This window comes from Halichoerus grypus, chromosome 7, assembly GCF_964656455.1.
Source record: "Halichoerus grypus chromosome 7, mHalGry1.hap1.1, whole genome shotgun sequence".
Classification (NCBI taxonomy): Eukaryota; Metazoa; Chordata; class Mammalia; order Carnivora; family Phocidae; genus Halichoerus; species Halichoerus grypus.
The window spans coordinates 14,201,266-14,224,053 of record NC_135718.1 but is presented as its reverse complement, the minus strand read 5'-3'; the positions used below and the strand labels follow the sequence as shown (position 1 = coordinate 14,224,053).

The 22,788-nt window shown below is 49.2% G+C and overlaps 1 protein-coding gene across 1 annotated transcript; it reads left to right on the top strand.

Moving 5' to 3' along the window:
- Positions 1–702: 702 nt before the first annotated feature.
- Positions 703–15,624, top strand: PNLIPRP1 (pancreatic lipase related protein 1). Its single transcript, XM_036096288.2, has 12 exons — positions 703–751; positions 1,326–1,480; positions 2,000–2,125; positions 3,946–4,080; positions 5,395–5,503; positions 7,146–7,265; positions 7,365–7,484; positions 8,804–8,922; positions 9,682–9,811; positions 11,694–11,802; positions 12,380–12,547; positions 15,561–15,624. Exons 1-12 carry the CDS (start codon positions 703–705, stop codon positions 15,622–15,624), a joined length of 1,404 nt encoding a protein of 467 aa, XP_035952181.1.
- Positions 15,625–22,788: the final 7,164 nt, after the last annotated feature.

The following is a 22,788-nucleotide window of genomic DNA, read 5'->3' as shown; positions in this document are numbered from 1 at the left end:
GAACAGGTAGTTAATGGAGGATTAGGTTTTAGGCTATTGTGGGGTTTGCTGAGTCTCCTCCAAAGCTCATGTGCTCAGGTATTAGACTGCTAGAGAGACAGAGAGCATTAGAGAGACAGACAGACAGACAGACGGAGAGAGGAGATTTTCTTGATCAGAACTTTCAGCTATTTGGGGGACATTTCCATCTATTCTAGGTGAAAAATACTACCCTCCATTATTAGAGTTTGCTGCTGTGTCCTTACTGGGGTGTGTGAACTACTCGGTGATAAAATAGAGAACGAGAAAGTGGGGCCCCCATGGCTCCTAATTACATGCACAGGTACATAGGTACAAAGGTAGGGACCTTTCACCCCCTTTGAATGAAGCATTCTTTCATCTTCCCAGACTTGTGGGAAGATTTGACTGCTATAATTAGCCTTGTTCTGTGTGTTTGTGCAGATTACAATATTAAGTGCACACAGCCTGTTCCATCATGAGCTGCTGTTCCCTTGAAGCGGGCTCCAAATGATAAGGCTCCAGTATAAAAAGAAGGCTTGCGCCCTTGACTGAGAGGCGGGGAAGGCCTGGAACATCCCACAGGGTAAGTCCCCTTTGCCGTCCTCCCAGCAGGGGTCGAAGCATATAGCCTGGAATTCCAGAGTCTGTGCTCATTGCTCTGGTAACGTTTGGTGAGGCTGAGAATGTCCGAATTTATTGTAGATGGTGAGCATCTGGACAATCGCGATTTTTCTGCTGGGAGCAGTCGAAGGTAGGAAACATCACCTGCCCCCAGGGAAGGGCATAAATGCAGCATCTCAGCACTGGCCAGAGAAAGCCCAACCCATGGCAGGGCAGAGCTTTCAGTGGCTCCAGACAACCCTGAGGTCCCAGAGCGGGGTGGGGCAGTGGGGGGGCGGGGAGGCTGACCTGCTGCCTGAGAGAGCAGGCACTTCGAGCGGAACCCACTTCAGAGCATCACCGCACTGGCCGGTCTTCATGTCCAGGTGCTCTAGGCTAGACTTTTCTAGGTAAAGCATTAAACACCCACCTGGGCTAACATACTGACTTATTAGTGTGCATTATCCCATTAGTCAAATAAACAGATCTGGAGAGCTGGGGGTGGGAGCTTCTAAGTTCTGATGGTGGCTCCGAGCGGCCGCACAGCTGGGGTTTCTGTGGGATTCAGTGGCACCGGTCCCAGATCAGAAGGTGGCACTGGGGAGAGGCAGGGTGTCTCCATTGTCTTCAGACCGTCCCCAGACAGGAGAGTGAGGACCGGAGCAGCTGTGACCTCCCAGAGCCTGGGGCGCTGAGCCGTGAGCAGATTCATCCTTTCTCTACAGCAAAGGAAGTTTGCTATGAACAAATCGGGTGCTTTTCTGACTCGGAGCCCTGGGCGGGGACTGCAATCAGGCCCCTGAAAGTTCTCCCCTGGAGCCCCGAGAAAATCGACACCCGCTTCCTGCTCTACACCAACAAGAACCCAAACAACTTTCAAGTGAGACCTCTGTCATTTTAGCGTCATCGTGACTGGGGGAGGGGTTGTGCTCACCCATCAGACTAGAAGTTCCTTGTCTCCCTGTACCCTCCTCCCCCACCGTGCTCTCTCGCGCCTTATCCCTCCAGCCGCTCCCCAGGCCTAGCCAGACCTGGACAGAGTAGGTCGTCTGTAAAATGTTGGCTCGAATGAATGAATTGTTCACATTTGCCAGAACTTCTAACTGGTTATGGGATTCTGGTGTGGGGCCAAGAGCTTGCCATCTACCAAGAACCCTATGAAAGGCAAGACTGTGAGCTGTAATCCAGCCCCAGTGGAGGCAGTAATTCCTGACTGGGTGTGGGTGGGTTGGGGGCAGGGGCAGGCAGGAAAAGGAGAGTCAGGGCGGGCTTCCTGGAGGGGGTGGCTTTTGTGCTAAGCTTGGAAAGGTCACGGCATTGAGACAGGCGAGATGGGGAAGGAGAAGCTGGCCCGAGTGACTGGGCTGCAAAATAATGCAAAATTCTGCTTTTGTCACAGACTCTCCTTCCTTCTGATCCATCGACGATTGAGGCGTCAAATTTTCAAAGAGACAAGAAGACCCGGTTCATCATCCACGGCTTCATAGACAAGGGAGAAGAAAACTGGCTGCTGGACATGTGCCAGGTAGGGGCCGGCTCCCAGCCCAGCAGGCTGCCTCCCCTGCCCGCTAAAGCTCCCTCCTTTCAGCGAGCGCAGCAGATCAGCTTGAAAACACGAAATCCCTACATATCCCTACATAAGAGGTTATCTTTACACAATTAAAACGCCCCTCCTTGCAAAAACAAGAATTGACTTCCACGGTTCCAGACCACATCCATGGCCTGAAGCGGTAGCATTTGCTGAGCAGGCACACATGTCCACGATCTTACTTCTGGCAAAATCAAGGCCAAAGATCTGCTTTCTTTTTGAGTGAGGGCATCTGGTTTGCCTGTAACTGAAGGATTATGTTCTTTTTGTTCATCCCTGAGATGATGTGTTGCTACAACCATTTATTTGACAAATGGAGAACTTACAATGGACCAGGAGACCAAATGGCAGAATAGAAAGTGCCAAAACTATATGTAAGACAGCGTCTACTGGTTAGAAGGACACACAACGGAAGAACACACACACACACGTGCACACACTCGTGCACAGTCACCCACACGAACACGTAACATGCCATCATCCTTTCCTCTGATGTGTACACTGATGCAATCTATCTCTCTGACACCTAAGAATGTACCCTAGCAGCCTGCCTTCCCCACACGTTAATAATTCCCGCCTATAATGCCAACAGGGAAAGTTACAAATCTAGAAAATGAAAGTCGTTCTGCGGTTGGCCTTGATTTACCAGGCGTTTAGCTCTTGCCATCTCATCTTTCCCATCATTAATAAGTATCTTTTTTTTTAAGATTTTATTTATTTATTGGGGGGGAAGGGGCAGAAGGAGAGAATCCCAAGCCGACTCTGCATTGAGCACGGAGCCCCAAGTGGGGCTCGATCTCACGACCCTGAGATCACGACCTGAGCCGAAACCAAGAATCGGTTGCTCAACTGACTGAGCCACGACCACCCAGGGGCCCCTCATGAATACGTATATTAGTGGATAAGTCATAAGATATCGTTTACACCCCAAATTCCTCTGGTTGATAAGAGAATCCTCAGGGTTGCTTTAAAAATAAAGGTCCTGAGAAACAGCTCTTGGTCTCTGTGTGTGTGTGATCACACTTATTAGGATCACATATGTGAAAAATTCTATTTTTCTGATTTAACTAAAATGTGGATTTTAAGTTCATAGTACCATTTTAAACTCAAGCTGGTCGCATGCACTAGCTGGCAAGACGGTCTAAGGATATTATCAGTTTCTTTGACATCCTGGAAGAAGTTTTCCATTCAGAATTCTTCAATCTCTTTTAAGTCAGTGCAGTTTTGTTTTTCAAATATCTGCTGTATGTGTTTCCTCCATGAAATACTGTGCTATCTTGACCGTAAAAACTTAGTAAATGCCCAGCAGCCTGGGGTGAAGGCAAGGCCAGTTACTGGCAACTTTGCCACTAGGCTAAGGGGATGGCTAGAGGTCAAATCCACAAGGTCATTTAGACCTTTGCCACCAGAGAGTGCACTTGACACCTTTCCTCTTCAAAATAGGGCTCTTCTAATGATGCCACTGTTTCCCCACGACCTAATCAGCTTTACTGAATTTGGTCAAAGAAAACCAGGGAATGGCCAGCTTTTAATTAATCTACACGCTAGAGAGGGAATGGATTTGCCTTTCCTGTAGCGAGCACTCCCAGGGCTAATTCCCAACTGACAGGATTCCTAACAAAGCCTAGAGTGTCTCAGTGGCCAACAAGGAAAAGACCCAACGACCAATAATAACTCTTAGCGACCATTTCAGAGCCCTGGTTGGATGTGGTTTCACGTGCCCCTATGATAACATCCTGGCGTCTCTTCAACACCAGAACATGTTCAAAGTCGAGGAGGTGAACTGCATCTGCGTGGACTGGAAGAAAGGTTCCCGAACCACGTACACACAGGCCGCCAACAACGTGCGGGTGGTGGGCGCGCAGGTGGCCCAGTTGCTCAGCCTGCTCTCGGTGAGTCCGCCGGCTGGGCTGCTGCCGAGGCAGGCAGCGCCCACTGGTGTCTGTTGGCTGAAGATGCAGCTGGGAGTGAGATATTTAAAAAAAGAAATAGAAAGAATTGGTATTTGTCTCAGAATCTTACTTCTAACACTGAAATTTGCCTTAATAATGACACGGCAGTGGAAGAAAAGTCCGTAATAGGTAACACTTAAGAGGTGGGGACTTTTATTATCATTTTCCATTGACAGATATGAAAACTAAGGCCCAAAAAGATCAAAGGATTTGCCCCCCAAAGCATAGCACGGGCTAATACAAGAGCTGCCTAGCGCCCGGGTGCCCCCCACTACACCAGGCCCTCTCTCTGTGGGACAAATACGACATTGCCAGGGAGAGTCACATGGAACCAAAGGGGAAGCATTTGCCCTTTTGATGATCCTATTGGTGTCCGAGAACTTCGTTTGTCACAATCAATTCAGCTGTTTTTTATCTACCCTGCTCTTCCATTTTGGCTACTTCTTTAAGTCTTTAATCCTTTCAGTGAAGTCACTAACTCTTCAGGACTCTGTTCTACACCAAATAAAGGCCCCAGCCATTTCTGTCTTCGAGTTAAGGGGTCTACAGAAGATCCGGTTGTTTCTAACTACTTCTGCACCCCTGCAAAAATTAAAACCAATGGTGTTTGTTCTGGAGGCACTGAAGATCAGCGAATGCGTACAAATGGGTGAACACCTCTGAGCCCCACGTGTGCAAACACTCGCAGCTTTATGTCGTTTGTTTGTTCTCCAGTATTGGGGGAGGGCGGAGGGCACAGTGTCAGGAGCTCTGCTAAGAGGTCAAAAGGATGCATCCCAGCCCTGAAGAAGCTCATGGTGAAGACTTACAATGACAACAGAGTATGGTCAGCATTCTAATGGGGGCACTACAGGGCTTAATGGGAGCGCATGGGGGGGCAGCTAATCCAGGCGGGGGGAAGGGGGCTAGGGGAGTGGTTAAGGATGTCTCCCAGGGAGAGACATTTACGTAGAGAGCTGATGTGTAGGCTGTTTTGACGTGAGCTGGGCAAGTGGTTGCGGAGTGGATGGCAAGACCCAAAGATGAGAGAATATGATGTATCTGAGGCCTGAAAGTTCCACATAGGGTTTGGCTAGAATCTAGAAAAATGAATGTTGAGTCAGGAAAGTTCTGAGGGCCTTGTAATGACTTTGGGCTTGACCCCGAGGACGGTGGGAGCCATAGAAGGTTTTCAGCAGAGGAGTCCCATTAGGTTTGCATGTTACAAAAACCACAGCACAAAAATGTTCTGAAAATACAATCTTTCCTCTCCAGGAAAACTACAGCTACTCACCTTCCCAAGTCCACCTCATCGGCCACAGCCTGGGAGCCCACGTGGCTGGAGAGGCAGGGAGCAGGACTCCAGGCCTGGGCAGGATTACAGGTAAGGCCTGAGGGGCAGGGCCCCAAGTTTTGTTCCCAGTATCCCCAGAATGTGGTATAAGCCCACAGTCCAGCTAGAAGCTGGCCCAAAGTAGTCTGTCCCCTCGGCTGTGGTAGAGCTGGTGAGAGCCCGCACAGGACATTTCAGGAAACCCCCAGGAGGCCCATCTTTGTGGAAGGAGAAGTAGTGCTTTTGTTTCCCCCGTTTCCCTTTGCTTCTTCCACTTCTGTCCCCACCCGTCCTCTCTAGATCCATGTTTCCTGGCAGTGTGGGTCATTCAGCAGGACTGAGCACCCAGGAAAATGGAGAAGAAAGCTAGTGTGAACCTGAGCAAACACAGTTAAGAGTCCACATCGTTAGTCCCTTCCCCCTTCTCTTTGAAATCAAGGGCAGAATGGCACATGAAAGTCACACACTTCCTGGTAGGGGAAACCCAGGCACCAGTCCTCAGATCGTTCTTTTAACCCAAGCAAAGCCTCTAATGTATAACAACAGCAACAAAATATATCTATATAATACCATCATAATAATATAATGCTATTATCATTATTATAGTAAGCATAGATGAAGTGCCTATTTGTCCCAAATGCTATGCCAAGTGCTTTACATTTCCTCATTTAATTCTCAGAACTGAAGAAACAAGCTCAGGAAATTGGATAACCGGCCCCAAATCATGCAATGAATCAGGAGCGGAACTGAGATTCAAACCCGGTTCTGCTGTCATGTGGCTCAAGCAAGCCTCTACTTTATAGGAGCTCTCCCTTTTATTTTCAGTAGACAATTATGTTTATGCCTTTTCAGTTGCTCTGGCCAGACTGCCAAAGAGCTATTGACAAATTCAGGAGCCCTGCCAAGAAGGAGGAAATAACAATAATCAATATTTTACTTATATGCCCATGATGATATGCCAGGCACTGTGCTAAAACCTATATATCTTATCTCATTTAATCTTAGTATAACCACATTATTACCCGGATTTTATAAATGGGGAAACTGAGGCACACAAAAAAAAGGTTGCATGATTTGCCCAAGGTCATGCCACTTGCCCAAGAAACAGCTGAGTAGGGATTTAGAGCCACGTTGCCTAGTTCCAGAATCTGTGTTCTTAATTATGATACCATACTACTTTGTCCCTTTTTTTCTTCAAACTTGTGAAGAGGAAAAGAATGTTAAAGAAGAAAGATCTGCAAGTATGGGAGAAAATAATGTGGGGGAAAAAATCCTTGGTCAGACAAATTTAAATCTCTTGGCTCACCTGCCCTTCTTTTTTTTTTTTTATTAACATATAATGTATTATTTGTTTCAGGGGTACAGGTCTGTGATTCATCAGTTTTACACAATTCACAGTGCTCACCATAGCACATACCTTCCCCAATGTCCATCACCCAGCCACCCCATCCCTCCCACTCCCCTCCACTCCAGCGACCTGCCCTTCTTTATCCATGCACTGGAGCCCTCTACTGAGGAGCAACATTGAAACTCTCTGTCCCTATATTCAATACACAGGGCCATGGCACTGCATGACTTCAGAGTATGGCATCCCTTGGGTTGAGCAATGCGTAGCCTGAGCAACTGTACACCGTGGTCCTGCTGGTACCTATGGCCAGGTCTTTTGGTCTGCAGCACTGATCATCTCTTTTAGGGTTGGATCCTGTAGAAGCAAGTTTCCAGGGTACACCTGAAGAGGTTCGACTCGATCCCACCGATGCTGACTTTGTTGATGTGATTCATACAGATGCAGCTCCCCTCATCCCATTCCTGGGTGAGCCCAATGATGCTTTAGCTGCAAGCATGTGCCATTGTGTTTGAACCAAGGGAGCCCTCTATGGTGAAAAGCTCATTGCTGTCCCAAACATTTCAGGTTTTGGAACACGCCAACTGTTGGGTCACCTTGACTTCTTCCCCAATGGAGGAGAGGAAATGCCAGGATGCGCGAAGAACCCCCTGTCCCAGATCGTGGACCTAGATGGCATTTGGGAAGGTAAAGCCAGAGCAGGGCGTCACATCCCAGCTGTACAAGTGACAAAGAATGACAAAACAGTTGCTTAAAGCAATTAATTGGTAGCTACCTAATGAAGAAAAGAAATACCATGAAAGCAAACATCCTGGCTCTAAGAGAATTTTTCTGCCAATTCTCCCTTGGGAGTCAGTGATATTGTTCAAGCGCATGTAACTGGCTTCAATTCTGTAGCCAAAATGAGAATATTCCCCAATCGTTTCAAAGGCAAAGTCATTTGCACAATGGGAGTCACTACTCCTTTATGTTGGGTCAGGATGAGAAACGATCACCGGTAGGGAAGGCTACGCTGAGACTGTGCTGTTCCAGGTGGTTATTCTTTATTGCTGGTGGAGCGCACCTGCGGTAGAGGTCCTCCTCCAGATACAGATTCTATATCTGATGAGGTCAAAAGGACAATGGATAAGTGAACTTTTCAGCCCAAGTCATCACTTGGCACCACACAGGTTTAAACTTTTAGTGGTCTGACCGTATCTAAGGAGTATAGATTTTTATTGAATTTGATCAAAATAACTCAGCACGTATGGATGCCATCAAAGCAGATATTAAGAATGCAGATTTATATGTTTGTCTCGTACAGCCTTCTGAGGGTTTACATGGATAGGGTTGCTTAAGCTCTCCATGAGTAATGGTCAAGCAAGTTCAGGTCATGTCTAGCAGGTGCGCTGTGACCTCTGTCCCTTGACAGGAGATATGGGGGCCAAAGAAGGTTATCAGGAAAGGCAAGAGGCTATGCAAGAGAGAAAAGAGCCACCTAAAGTTACTCGACTCTCCTTTTTATTCACGTAAACACAGCATGGAACTATCCTAAATGTCCTTGCCCTGGTTTTGTCATGTCTGAGAGGTCACGTCACATCTGACTGTGTCTTCAAGGACCTCCAGCCTGGTGCCTGGGACACAGGATGGCACAGTAGTTAGAGGCAAGGGCTCAAGCACCAGATGGGCTTGGGTTTAATCCCCAGTTCTGCCCCTTCCTTGCTCTAATCTGTACATCTGAGGCTGTAATTTGTATATCAGTCTGTACTTAGGAATGGTATGGGACCCACGCCCTAGAAAGGCGAGGATTATAGGAACAATGCATGTGGAGTACTCAGAACATTGCATGGCACACGGAAATCTGCCTCTTTATGTTAACTGTCATTTCTTTTGGACTTACCTTAAATTTACCTTACCTTAAATTTCTGAAAATGTGGTCCCACTTTGGAACATGTCCACTTGGAGAGAGAGACGTTGTTGGCCCCCGACCCGACCACCTATGCAGACTTCCTCCTTTCTTTCCCCAGGAACTCGGGATTTTGTGGCTTGCAATCACCTGAGAAGTTACAAGTATTACTCAGAGAGCATCCTCAACCCTGCTGGGTTTGCTTCATACCCCTGCGCTAACTACAGGGCCTTTGAGTCTGTAAGCGATCATCCCTCCTTGATGGTGGTTGTCCTGCTGTGTTGGAAATTTGCAGTTTCTGACCATCCCTTGCTTGTTTTGGATTGCCCCTCAGAGTTTATGATCCTGGGAAGCAGAGGGGAAAAAAATTTTAGGCAGGCGGTGGCTAAAATTCTAGATAAGTCATGTGGGTGAGGAAGATGCTGGGAAATCAGAAGACCCATCATTTCAATGATCTAGAAAGGTTTCCTGCAAAAGGCAGTGTTTGAATCTGGCTTGGAAAATCATAGATTTTAGGAGGAAGATAAGGGGTGCACATTTCTGCCAAGGGCAGAGCAAGGACAGAGCAAGGACAGAAGAACGTATGAGAGAAGAATTCATACGCCAGAGAGAAGGAAAGGTGGATGCTCGGGTTCTAGATACCAGGATGGGGGTTGGGCCTCTGAAATTGACTACAGCATATTTACACCACGGAAATTGGCAAATGCTACGCTCTCACTCCCGGGGCTTTTTGTCCCAGAGTTGGCTGTTGATCATTCACCAGCACATCACGTGATGGGATGTGTCATTGATCTAACCTGGGGCCCAGGCATCAGTATATCCTGATGGGATGTACATCAGTCTTGGGAGGTCCTGTCCTGGGGGAAAGTCAGTTAGAAATCAATCTCCCTCCTGTTACAGGTGAGGGAAGTCAGGCTGTAGGAGAATTGCTCCCCGAGATGTGTGGGTCAGAAAAAGACCGGTTCACACCTTACAGCTAGATCTCTCTCTTCTCCTTAGAACAAGTGCTTCCCCTGCCCAGATCAAGGGTGCCCCCAGATGGGCCACTACGCTGATAAATTTGCCAGCAAGACAAGTGGCGAGGAGCAGAAATTCTTCCTGAACACAGGAGACTCCAGCAATTTTGCTCGTAAGTTATATTTTGCCCCTGCTCACCCACGTCAAGGAAGTTGAGCTTCTGTTAGACAAGAGGGGCTTGGCTCTAACCTGAACTACTTGGGAGCACCTTCTATCACAGTGAAAGGACACATCTGCCCAAACGATCCCATTTAAGACTCAGCCTAAGGATTTGGAAAGAGTCTGCTTTTCTTCCATTTTGTGACAATAACATGAAATGAATAGAAGCATCAATGATGGGATAATAGCCACTTGCACATCTCTGTGGCAATTTTTATACCCCTGAATTTTTACCATTCCACAGTCCATTGTTCTTTTCATTTTGAAGACTGTGTCATGCACACCCGTTCTTCTATTCATTCATCAAACATTTATTCGGGACCAGCTCTTTGCTGGGCTGAGCCCCTTAAGAGGCCCAGTTCCTATTGCCCCATTTTCCCATCTCTGTCCCTCTGTCCCCGATGCCCCTGGCAGGGGTCCCTCTCTGGTGAAGGGTGGGTGGGAATCAGGAAGGGGTGATTTCTCCCAAAAATCTGCTGAATCGTCTAGGACATAGGGTAGAGACAGGACATTATTGGGCCACTTTGTGCCAACCTGTCTTGTGACAGTTCCCTAAGAAGTTGCCCTGTAAAAAAGACACTGTGTTTATATAAAGACATAAATATAACATCTGTCTTATCTAGGTTTTGAAGTCAGGTTTATTGAGGTACAATTTATATATACAACAAAATTCACTACCCTCTGTGGTATAGAGTTCTTTGAGTTTTGATAGATGAAGAGCCATGTAACCATCTCTGCAATCAAGATGTAGAACACTTCCATCACTCTACATATTTTTAAAAAGGACACTGGTTAATCAATCCTTCTACTGTTGTAGGGATGCATGAAATGCTGGCCCATATTTCAAAACAACAAATTAAACATGCAAAAACCACATATTCATTCATCAACCAACACTTATTTATGAGCCACAGACTATGCTAGACACTGGGGATGCAGGGATGAGAGAGACAGTCTATGCGTGAAATGTACACCCCGGCAGAGAAGGCGGGACTGAGCACGCAGCTACGCTCGGCCTGGGTGTGGCGGGTCGCTGCTGTGGCACCGTGGAACCGAGGACCTGACCCTGAAAGGGACAGGGACAATCTCTCTGAGGATGTGAAAGCCGAGTAGGAGTGAGGCAAGCGATGTGTGCTGTTTATGTACATATGTGTGTACGTGTGTGGGTGTGTGCACGTGTTTATGTGTGCGTGCATGTGTGTGTGTGCTCAGTGTAGTTATATGTGTGTAGGTTGTGTGCATGCGTGCGCATGGGCACTGAGACAGCTCTGCAGGTATAGATCTGGGTAACTAAGCCCTGCTCTCTGCTGGACACCACTTGGGCCACTGGGGCTGCATAGATGTGACACAGACCTGTTGTCACAGGACAGCACTCTTGAGCCACCTTTCCAAACATGGGAACAAGCCCATGTCCCTTCTCTTTTCATCTCATCTCCTAGTGCGGTCCCTCTAGAGCAGAGCTGTCCAACAGAACTTTCTGCCATGATGGAAATGTTCTCTGTTGTCCAATACAGTAGGGGGTAGCTGCATGTGGTAATTTAGCACTTGCCATGTGGCTAGTAAGACTGAGGAATTAATTTTTGATCTTATTTAATTTGCATTTAAATTTAAGCAGCCACATGTGGGTAGTGGCCCCTTTCTTGGGCAGTGCGGGTCTAGAGGGGATGCTGCTAGAGATGTCCTTCTCCTTATAGCCTGGTTTGAGTTGTACCTTAACGGGTACGATTTCTTATATTTTGATGTCTTAGTGTAAGGGGGTGGGGGACAGGATTCTGAAATTTGGGTCAACTGTTTTGTGCATGAATAAATTGAACTCTTTTCTATCCCCTGTGCAGGTTGGAGATACGGGGTTTCCCTAACACTGTCTGGAAGAACAGCCACTGGTCAGGTCAAAGTTGCTTTGTTTGGAAGTAAGGGAAATACTCACCAATTTGATGTCTTCAGGTGAGTTTCCTTTTTGAGCATCATATCTCACTGGCTGATATACAGGGCCTTCAAATCCATGTACCGAAATGCTTATCATCTTTTTATCAATTGATTTTAAATTATTTACTTTATGTGGTAAAGTCAATTTCAGACTTCTGCTGACAATTTTCTTTTCTCAATTATAAATCCAGGCATTTAGTTTTTTCTCTTTCAGTAGATCCATTTTTAAAAGAATGTATCTAATATTACCTGCCCCCAGATGTCATGTTTCCTGATTAGCATAGAAACACATGCTTGTTGGGTTAAACGAAGTGGATAACTTATTACTATACAAATAGTTCTTCCAGAAAAAAAAAAATAATAGGAAGGAATTATATAGTTTTCTATAAGAACATTTTGAGTAGAAATTAACTTGAGTTTGAGAAAACAATATTCAAATAATAGTGTGAGGCTGCTGGTGTATAAGGGGTTTCTCCATTTCTTCATCCATTATTTGAGAATTAATTTTTAAGAACTGATCTCATCAATCTCGAGTAGAAAAAAGTGTTTTGGCCTTATCTGTCATTAGAGCTTGTTTCTATCTCTTTATTTCAAGGGGGATTCTCAAACCAGGCTCTACCCATTCCAATGAATTTGATGCAAAGCTTGATGTTGGAACAATTGAAAAAGTCAAGTTCCTCTGGAATAACAATGTGGTAAACCCAACCTTCCCCAAAGTGGGCGCAGCCAAGATCACCGTGCAAAAGGGAGATGAGAGAACAGTGTATGTATATCTTCGCTGGCTTGTGCCTAAGGATGTTGGTAGAGATTGGTGCTTGTAATGCAAACTCCCCCCGGAGAGTTAGTCATGGTTCAGCCAGCAAAGCCCAGACAATCTACCCATCTGGCGCCCTTTCTTTGTGGGCAAGCAATTGACAGACGGCATAAAGCTTTTCTATCGGGTATTCTCAGCCCTATCTGAGAAGGATATAGATGCTATCACCGTGCCTTCAAGGAAAGATAAGGAGGAAAAATGAGAAAGAGAAGAAAGAAATAATTTCTGATGGTATAAGCTTATAAATATGAGCTAGAGAGTAGCTACCTTTTAAAGAGGGGAAGATCATGAAATTTCAGGATAATTTGAAAAAGCAATTTTAGCAAAAGATATAAAATCTGAGGTAGGACAAGGGAGAGCTGAGGTAACAATCCTTGCAGAATCTTTATCCTGACTTTCAGTGTCCTTTACTGTAGAGCAGCTGGAGGGATGTGGGCATAGTGACCTGAGGGGGGCAAAGCGATTGTCCCCCAAGGCTGGGACCACAACTGTGGTCAGTAGAACCCTCCTGGGGTGGCTTTGTGGAAGGGGATCCTGGGAACATGGTCACTGATGGTCTTGAGGTTTGGGAAGTTAGGTGAGGTTGCTCGACTCGGACCTCAGAGAATGTGACTCCCCCAGGCAGGGAGGGTGGGTTGGCAGACTTCACAGTCACATCTCAGGCTGAATGACCCCTGTGGGGTCCTCCCTATCCCTGTGAGTCAGGGAGGACAGAGGGACTGGTCCAGCCAGGTGGTCAGCTGCAAAAGGATCTCTCAGCTAGAGCAGAGCACTAAGGAAGCTGGTGGAGAGCCCTCTGAAGGCTCCAGGTGCGCCCAGGACCTCCCTGCCCACCCCCATCGGACAACAATGAGCCTCTAAAGTGAGTTCCCAGAGCCCCATTAGGAAATGGACCGTAGCCTGGATCCTGGGACTGTGTAATTAAAAAGGTGTCAGAAGAAGATGGTATCATTAGAACCTTAAAAATGCAGAGTGTTTCCAGGAGATGACTTGCTCACAGGCAGATCTGAAGAAGGAAACAGATACAAGACCAAATCAGTCAGGGTATCGTACCTTCCAGGTTTTCTGAGGAAAGGCCGTGACTTCCTGCACTTTCTAGAAATGGAATAGAATGTACTCAAGGCCAGCCCTGAGGCCCTGAGTCCATCAGTTCCCACCTGAACCCTCCCGTGGCCTGAATCCCTGAGTCCCGTCTTCCCCTGCCTATCAACCGCAGAGGAAATCTACCTTAAGGGAAGCTAATGTTGGACATCAGATTTTTAAAATGTAGTTAGATCAAAACAGCATCAAACATCACAAACTAGTTTGGGGGGTAAAAAAAGCTGAATTCGTCAAATTACTCAAATTTTTTGATGTTAGGAAAACAGCCAGTAAGTAACATTTTAAAACAATCAACATCATCATGGGGAGGCTATGGAGAAATCAAAATTTTAGTCCAAGCGCTTCTTGGACACCCTTCAAATTCTTCTCATTGCCCCATTAGGATTGCAAGTCCTGCTAAGGAGCCTGCTGACTAGAATTCCTCCCCAATGACGTGGCTTCAAAGGAAAAATGCGGTTCTCCCTCTCTTGGTTTCTCCCCCACCCCCAGCATCTTCTTCCCACCTTCCTCTGACTTTATTAAGTACCTACTGTATGCCTGGCAAATGGTAGGGGATACAAAGGCAGAGCCTGCTCTTGAAGAGTTTGCGTGTTAGCTGTTGAGCACCATTGGACCTAAGGTTCACATGAAAGGTCAAATGACAGAAGAAAGAACTCACCAGAGGGGCCCAAAGAGTGTGGCTAGAGAGGAGGGCAGAGAGCCAGGGGGCCAGGGCAGGCCATGATGGAGGGGAAAGGGGGCCACGAGGATCTCCCGGGCTGAGGGATTTCCACTGGGAAGGACGTGAGTGGGGGCGATGGGCTTGGGGTATGAGGGGCAGGGAGCCCCGAACACAGGCGGCAGGGCTCAAGGTGCTAGGAGAACCGGAAGTAGGATCAGAGATAGTCAGAGCAGTAAGGAAAGACAAGTGAAATACAAAGGGACCGTGGTGAAGATGAGAGAGAAAACCCAGCAAAGCCTCAGAGATCAAAGGCGGGGAGGCCCAAGAAGCTCATGGTTCTTGGAATAACAGGCATGATAGCCACTTATATCCGCATTGGGTTTTTTTTTTTTTTTAATCTTTTATACATTTTTACATTGACTGTCATGACATTTTGCATTATTAACATGGGATTCTCGGCAATCGTGGGAGGGAACAGTGCCTTTCTCTACAAATGGAGACACTGATGTTCAGAGTAACCAGCCCCGTGTCACCCCTGGGAGGCAGGGAGTGGGGAGCCCAAAGGGAAAGAACCACCGACTCCAGGTGTGGAAGGCAAGGTCAAGGGAGGCTTGAAGCATCAGACCTGCCTTTGCACCTTGGTTCCTCCACTCACTGAGAGCCCTCCGCACCTCAGCTTCCTCTCCTGTTATATGCGACTCATAGTAACACCTCCTCACACATGGCTTGTGAGGATGAAGTCTGCCCAGATGAGTCAGCGCCATCGCCCATAGTGAGTAGGAGCTCAATTTACTGTCGCTTTTAGAAGGTTGAATCCCGTCTCCAGAGGGGCTCGGTCCAGAGAGAGCCCATCTGCAAACCAGTCTGCTGTGTTCAAGGAGGGCACACGGGTACTTGTGGAGAAGGAGGCCAGTGAGAGGTCCAGCCGCTGCCTCAAGGCCTGACGGTCCTGTCAGACTGAGGTCGCAGAGACCAGGGCCACTGTGAGCAACACCCACAGGGCACCTTGTCGCAGACACCAGCCGCCTGTCTCATGGAAGCTCCAAGCTCCAATCGGTTTTCCAGTGACTGGTTGAAGCTACAACCCTAGTGTTCCCCTCATTCCTTGTGAATTGGAAATTAGCCATGACCATTTCTTAACAGCCCAAAACCCCATGTAAAGCTGCCCAACACTTACAAAGCTCTCACTGCTGTCTGCAGGTACAGCTTTTGCAGCGAAAGCTCCGTGAAGGAGGACGTTCTGCTCACCCTCATGCCCTGTTAATGTCCAGGTGCCATCCGGCCACTGTGTTAACAGCAATAAAAACCACTGATGCATCGACCCACTCACAACGTCTGTCACTGATGTCAGCTGCCCCTGTGGGGACATTGGGAGTAGCTCATTTAAATAAGTCCTGAGTGTTTCCAGACATTTGGGTTTCTTACCACTGACTTCTGACCACGCACCCCCTTCTTCCCAACTTCCGTGGGCCTCGCGTTCACTGTCTGCTCCTCACCTCAGGGGTGTGGCATAGAACAACTGGAGGATGGGCATTGGGGGCCTCAGCAGAGCCTTTGGCCCTGTCCCTCATCTTATAAGTGAGGAGGACATGGAGGCCCAGAGAGGGGGAGGTAGCTGTTCAAGCACAGAGTGAATCGGGGTCCCTTGGGGGCTGCAGGTCCGTGCCCCTGACTCTGATCAGTCACCTTGAGGGATTATGGAAAGGCCATGCTGCAACATGGCCTCCTTGTGGTGATGGAGCTACTCGGCAGCCCCGCCTCCTGGTGAGGTCTAAGATGCCCCAGCATCCAGAGATGGCATATTTCCTGAGCACCGACAGGCTTCCAGCCCTCACTCTTCCTGGGCCCCAGGAGGGGCCATCTCAGGGCAGGGCTCAGCACGGAGGAGGGAGGGCTTCTGAGAGGAGTGCCTGGGGCACGCCCCTGCTGAGGAGGGACTTCTCAGTCATCCAATCAGCTGGGCCACCGGGGAGCTCTCAGCCAATCAGACCTTGCCATGAGCCCCACCCACATAGGAGAAGGTATCCTTCAAAGTGGCCCAGCCTATCCCATAATCATTCCCTGGAGCTTTTGCAGGACCAGGAAGGTCACCACCTCCCCTGAGTGACTCCCTTTTTGGTCACCAGACCTCACAACCCATCACGACAGTTTCGGTGCCTTGGCCTCCGTTCCTCACCATTGGTGGTACATCAAGCTCTGACTGAGCTTCAAACTTGAATGTGACTGGACTCGAGATTGTTCCTTGAAAGCAGATGTTGGGGTAAGGATAAAAGGAGCGACTGCAGTCAGGGTCTCACGGTGAAGGGCACAAGGTGAGTGCTCAATCACAGTGGTAATGAGGAGGGTTTTGAAGATGACAGTGGTGGTAGGGGGATGTGCAGGATCTTGCGTAGGGGCACCAAGCAGGAGAACACGAAGCCTGGGGCTGAGGCCCCTTTGTCACAATTTTGCCCAGCGCTGGCCTTGAACCCACACCCTGAACAAGGCAGCACCATGTTGGCAGAGAGCTCAGTTAGTGGAATGTAGACTCTGCAAACACCACCAAAGGCCAACTCTGCACCAGCTTCTAGAACCTGAGGAAGCAGACTTGGATTCAGTCCTGGAGGCGTGCACAGTAGTAGGGAGCCCAGCACCTAGATAAACACCACCATGCCACCTGATAGTGCAAAAAAGCAAGCATGTCCCAGGACAGGGTGGTCCAGGAGCTGGAGGAGCAAGATGAGGAAGGCTCCGGGGAGCTGTTGGTTCTAGGCCCAGGTTTGCAGGAAGATGGCCTACTGAGACTGCAGGCTGGGAGGTCAGCTAGGAGGAGGAGGCCTTGCAGCTATGCAGAGAAGAGCTGATGAGGATCATATGAGGGTGGCAAGTGGAACTGAGTTACAACGGAGTGGGTGGGCCTTTTGGTTGGCCATGAGAGCCCTTCTCTTTGGTCAAGGACAGCCTGCTTCTCCTGCTCCCCAGACTGACAGAAATGGCCAAAGACTTGGGGGAAAATTATTTTAAAACAAAGAGGAAACTGAGAAAAGGTATGCAGTACAGAGGCAGGAAGCCAGTTGGGGAGAATCCTCAAGGCTGTGGACCGCATCATGAGCACTCAGCCCAGGCACTGCCTTGAGCCACAGGAGACCTGGGGTGACCTGGGTCCCACCACAGTGGTGGCCGTATGCTCCAGGGGCAGGGGAGCAGCTGATGGAGAACCCAGCTGGAGTGGGGCAAGGCCCCAGCTCTCTCCTCCCACGTCCTTTTCCTCAAATGCGTGTCCTATTATCAGATACACAGCTGGAAAAAAACTCCCAGGAAGGCAGAGAACAGCAGGTTCCAAGATTCTTGCTGTGAATTTTGGCTACTTATCAGCGCGGTTATGGGGCATCTACTTCCTGACACCATGGGGGAGACCAAGCTCAGCCCCATAGATCTGCAACCCAAACATACCATCCCGGGAAGAAAGGGAGTTTGGGGCTCTCTGTAGTTACCTGGGGGTCTATCTGCAGTGTCCGTGTGGCCCAGGCCAAATCTGGCCCACTTTCCAGATTTCAGGGACTACTTGGGGCCAGTTTGATTGGGCTTCTTTTTTGTTTGTTTTATTGTTTATATAACAAAAGTGGTGCAGTGGGGTGATGAAAACATGCCATATTCACATTCAGTTTATTAGCATAAAGCTCAGAGGACACTCAGTCTGGTTGGGAGCAAGGGAAAAGGCACTGAGCTAACAGTCAGGAGTCTAGTCAAGCCACCTTCCAGTCAAGGTGACCTTGAACGGGGGGTTTCTGTAGAGGCTGCTTTTAGGACCACAGGCTTCAGCAATGGAAACTTGATCAAGACACAAGGGTTCGGGGCACCTGGGTGGCTCAGTCGTTAAGCGTCTGCCTTCGGCTCAGGTCATGGTCCCAGGGTCCTGGGATCGAGCCCCGCATCGGGCTCCCTGCTCTGCGGGAAGCCTGCTTCTCCCTCTCCCACTCCCCCTGCTTGTGTTCCCTCTCTCGCTGTGTCTCTCTCTGTCAAATAAATAAATAAAATCTTTAAAAAAAAAAAAAAGACACAAGGGCTCACAGCGACCACTGAGCTGAATGCACACAGGCTCATTAAGCGACCCACCTCATAATAGCTATAGGCCCTAACTGACCAATTACAACCAGGCACAGTTCCTAAGATTACCAAAAAAAGGGACCATTCCATTGCTCCCCATCCCCTCTCGCTCTGCCCTATAACCGCGGCCCCTCACCACCGCCTCGTGGTAGTCGGTCTCTCCTTTGCTGTCCTGTCCTTCATTCCCTTGCAGTGTATTCAGTAAACTTTTTGTCCTGCCTTGCATGAATTTTTTCAATGCCCGCACCACTCGCTCCCACCCAACGGGGACGCCCCACATTTGGTGGTCCCCCCATCTGATCGGAGAGCCCACCGTTTCCACCTGTCAGATGGAGGCCACAGCCCAGAGCCCTGCCTTCCTGGTACTGTTGTCTTAGGGATCTAACCAGAGAAGCAACAGCACCACAGGAATGCAGGCTCTATCTTGAAGTCAGGGCGCTGCGAAGTGAGCGAGGCAACGTTAGGAATGTGGCCGTGGTCCGGGACGGACTCAGAGCTACCAGAAGGCTGCAAGCCCGCCCCCAGGCCCTGCATGCACACGCTCTGTCCCTGGAGCCTCCGAGGACTCCAGCGGGGGCCAAGGCCCGGCCATCCTGGCTGCAAACCAGACTCACCTGCACTCACTTGGGACCTGGGAAAAGGGAGGTGGGGGGTCATCCCAGGCCCCACCCTAGCCGGGAATAATCTCAGGCCCAAGCGTTTGGTTTGTTTCTTTTTTTTTTTTTTAAAGATTTTATTTATTTCTTTGATAGAGAGCACAAGTAGGCAAAGAGGCAGGCAGAGGGAGAGAGAGAGAGAGAAGCAGGCTTCCCGCCGACCAGGGAGCCTGATGCGGGGCTCGATCCCAGGACCCCGGGATCATGACCTGAGCCGAAGGCAGCCACTCAACTGACTGAGCCACCCCGGCGCCCCTGGTTTTTTTTTTTAAAGCTCTCAGGTGATTCTCACGTGCAGCCTGTAAAACTCCACCCTGACACAGTAGTTTCATGATAAACATGAGTCTCTGGTCGGCTCCCAGGGTTCCGGGCATATACTCTTCTCTGAGAATTTATTAATTTTGTGTTTTTATTTTTTAAAGTTTATTTATTTATTTATTTATCTGAGAGAGAGCGCATGAGCAGGGGGGAGGGGCAGAGAGAGAGGGAGGGGCAGAGGGAGAGGGAGAAGCAAGCTCCCCGCTGAGCAAGGAGCCCAATGTGGGGCTCGATCCCAGGACCCTGAGAACATGACCTGAGCCGAAAGCAGCTGCTTAACCGACTGAGCCACCCAGGCGCCCCTTGTGTTTTTATTTTGATGAGAGTCTAGCTTTTTAACCAGTAATAGAGACCAAGTTTTCTTTGTTGTAGTCATTTGCAGCAAGACCTTGGTTGCCTGAGTTGATGTGCAATGAAATGAGGTTGAGGGAATGTTCCAGGGATTTGTGAGAACCTTTAGCGAGGGTGACATCCATGCATTTATTTACTCAGGTCTGAGTATGATTTGGGTCTGAAAACATGGGAGAGACATCCAGCTTCCCGGCTTTGAGAGCAGAGTTTGTCCCCAGACCTGGAGGGGAGGAGCATCTGCGCCCTGAGAGCGGTGGAGGAGGACGGCCTGGGGGGGCCTGGGGGTCTCTGGGAGCGGGGGATGCAGAGCCATCCCTGACAGGGGAGCCACGGGTGCAGGAGCTCAGAAGAGGACACAAGCAGGTCCGTTCCAGAACCGTGAGCCCTTCCACCCAAGCAAGTGCAGGGTGGGAAGGCAGTCTGGGGAGCAGCGGGAATGGCGCTGGGCAGAGGCCCCTTGGTGGCCATACTCGTCTGCTCCGGCTGCCCTCACGAAGTACCACAGACCGCGCCCTTCAGCCACAGAAACTTCTCTCCCAGTTCTGGAGGCTACAGGTGCAGCCAAGGTGTTGCAGGGCTGCTTCCTCCCAGGAGCCGTGAGGGGAGAGTCTGTTCATGCCTCCTTCCTTCGGGCGGTTGCCGGCATTCTTCGTGTTTCTTGGCTTGCAGAAACTGCACCCCAATCTCCGCATGTTCACGCAGCGTTCTTCCTGTGTGTCCGCGTCTTTCTGTCCAAATTTCCCCTTTTGGCAAGGACAGCAGCCCTATTGGATTAGGACTCACCCTAATTCCCTCATTTATCTCTGTCAAGATCCTATTTCCAAATAAGGTCATATTCTGAGGTCCTGGGGGTTAGGACTCCAACAAATCTTGTGGTGAGGGACATAGTTCAACCCACAACCTCGTATACCCAGCTTCGGAGTTTGGACTCTGCTAAATTCTGACCCCTGTCCACCAGATACCCCCAAGTTATTCTCTTTACATACAGCCCAAATTACATGACCAACATACAAGTTCCTCAGTGTGCTTTTTCTTCTTCCTAGTGCCTTCGATCATTTGTAATTATGTATTTACTTGTAGGCGATCAGTGCCTGTGCCCCATGGGGCCGTCAGTCCCAGTCCCATGAGGGCAAGGAAGGAGCATGCTCTGTTCACTGTTGTACCCTCAAGGCTGGAAGGGCATCCAGCATGTGTAGCCACACACAAATGAGCATGAGTGAGCGAGAGAACAGATCAAACATGCCGCTGAAGGCAGCAAGGAGCCACGCACGGGATCAAAGCCCGGAGGAAGCTGGGGGAGGCACCAGGGAGGGGAGCTGCATCCGCCTAGAGAGAAGGGAGACCAGCTGCTGCAGGGCAGCGGGAATGCAGGGGAGGGGACAGATAAAGGTGGTGCTGAAGGAGAGGAGGAGACCAGTTTCAACAGACCTCAGGCTGTAGGAGAAGGAGGACCCAAGCCGTCCCCTTCCCCTTCCCTGGGCAGCTGCTCTACCAGCTGGATGGTTCCCCCAGGCCCTGACCCTGGTGCTTGCCAACACGTGGACAAGAAATGTCTTTTCCCACAGTTGCTGGCCTTCCCTTCCTTCCCAGGCCAGACAGCTGGCAGAATGTTAGAACCTCAGAACCTCAGGCCTCCAGAGAGGAGAGGGGGGCTGCATTGACCTGTCTTGGGCCACCCTCCCAAAGAGACCGATCAGGCTCTGGGATGCTTGGGAGCACCCAGTAGGGTCGGCCCTCGGCCACTGGTGACTGTGGAAGGGGTGCCCAGCCCCCTGGGGGGGCAACTTGGTGCAGGGACAATGTCCCTAAACTGAGAAATAAGTGCAGATATTGCCCAACCATGGCACAGAAGAGAGGGAGCCTGGGAAGAAATATTCCAACCTCTCTCTCCTCCTACCCTCTGATCTCCCTATGGTGCCTCCGGTTGGCTCAACCCAACCAGAAGGCCAAAGGCATGTAGCCTAGGGAGGCAATCCATAGAGCAGGGCACAGAGCAGGGAAGAGATAGCAGGAGAGATCTAGAAGTTATCCAGCCCAACAACCCAGCGAGTCATTAGCTTCCAACGTCCCATTCTTTCACCCAGCAAATGTTTATTGATTATCCCATAACTACCGGATACCGTGCAAGGCTCTAGAGACAGAAATGCCTATACAGAACTTGACCCTGCCATCAAGGCAAGATCCAAACAAATAATCATGGAAATATAATTACCAACTAGGATATGTTCTATGAAAAAAAAAAAAGGACAGTGATAGATGTAAAGAAGGGTCTGGTTCTGCTTTGGACATTGAAGAAGGCATCTTTGAGGATGTGACATTGAAGGGGAGCCCTGAGGGACAACTGATTTTAAGCAGGGAAAGAGTGAGGGTCATGTGTTTCAGGAAGAAACAGAATATGCAAAGACCCCAAGATGGGCACTTTCAAGAGAGACAGCACATGACCGGCGTGCATGGAGTTCAGTGAGCAAGACTCAAGGTGAGGAAGGGGAGGAGAGCAAGGTCCAGGTGCCGTAAGGGCCATGGTAAGGAGTCTGGGTTTTCTCAAGAGTAATGGGCAGCCACACTGGTGCCATATCATGGGTCTCGGGCTTCCATTCAGTCTAATGTCATTCCAGGCTCCTCAGTGGGGTCCTTTATGAGTCTTGGATCTGACCTCCTCTCTAAGCTGCTGGAGACCTCCAGAGGCAACATTAAGCTGTGGGGGTCACTGAGGCACGGGCATCCCTGTGAGGCTTCATCATCACCTTACCTGTTCCAAAAACTTCTCTGAAGCCGGCTCGAGATACGGAAGTTCAGTCCTTAGATTCCCTCAGCTCTGCACTGCTCACCTCAGAGGTCTCAGAAGGCAGTGTCACAAAAAAAAAAAAAAAAAGGAGCCATTTTTCTACACTCTTTCTAAACCTTCAGGAAATTGCTAGCAACCTCAGTGGTTCTGGGGTTGGTCCAAGGGTAGGAGTGGAACGTGGAATAATTAGAACTCTCACCCAACTGCCAGTGGGACTCTTTGGGAGAGTGTT

Coding starts and splice junctions, on each gene's coding strand:
- PNLIPRP1 (XM_036096288.2), top strand. CDS start 703: ATGGTGAGCATCTGGACAATCGCGATTTTTCTGCTGGGAGCAGTCGAA. Junction 4,081..5,394: donor AGTTGCTCAGCCTGCTCTCG/GTGAGTCCGCCG, acceptor TTTCCTCTCCAG/GAAAACTACAGCTACTCACC. Junction 8,923..9,681: donor ACTACAGGGCCTTTGAGTCT/GTAAGCGATCAT, acceptor TCTTCTCCTTAG/AACAAGTGCTTCCCCTGCCC.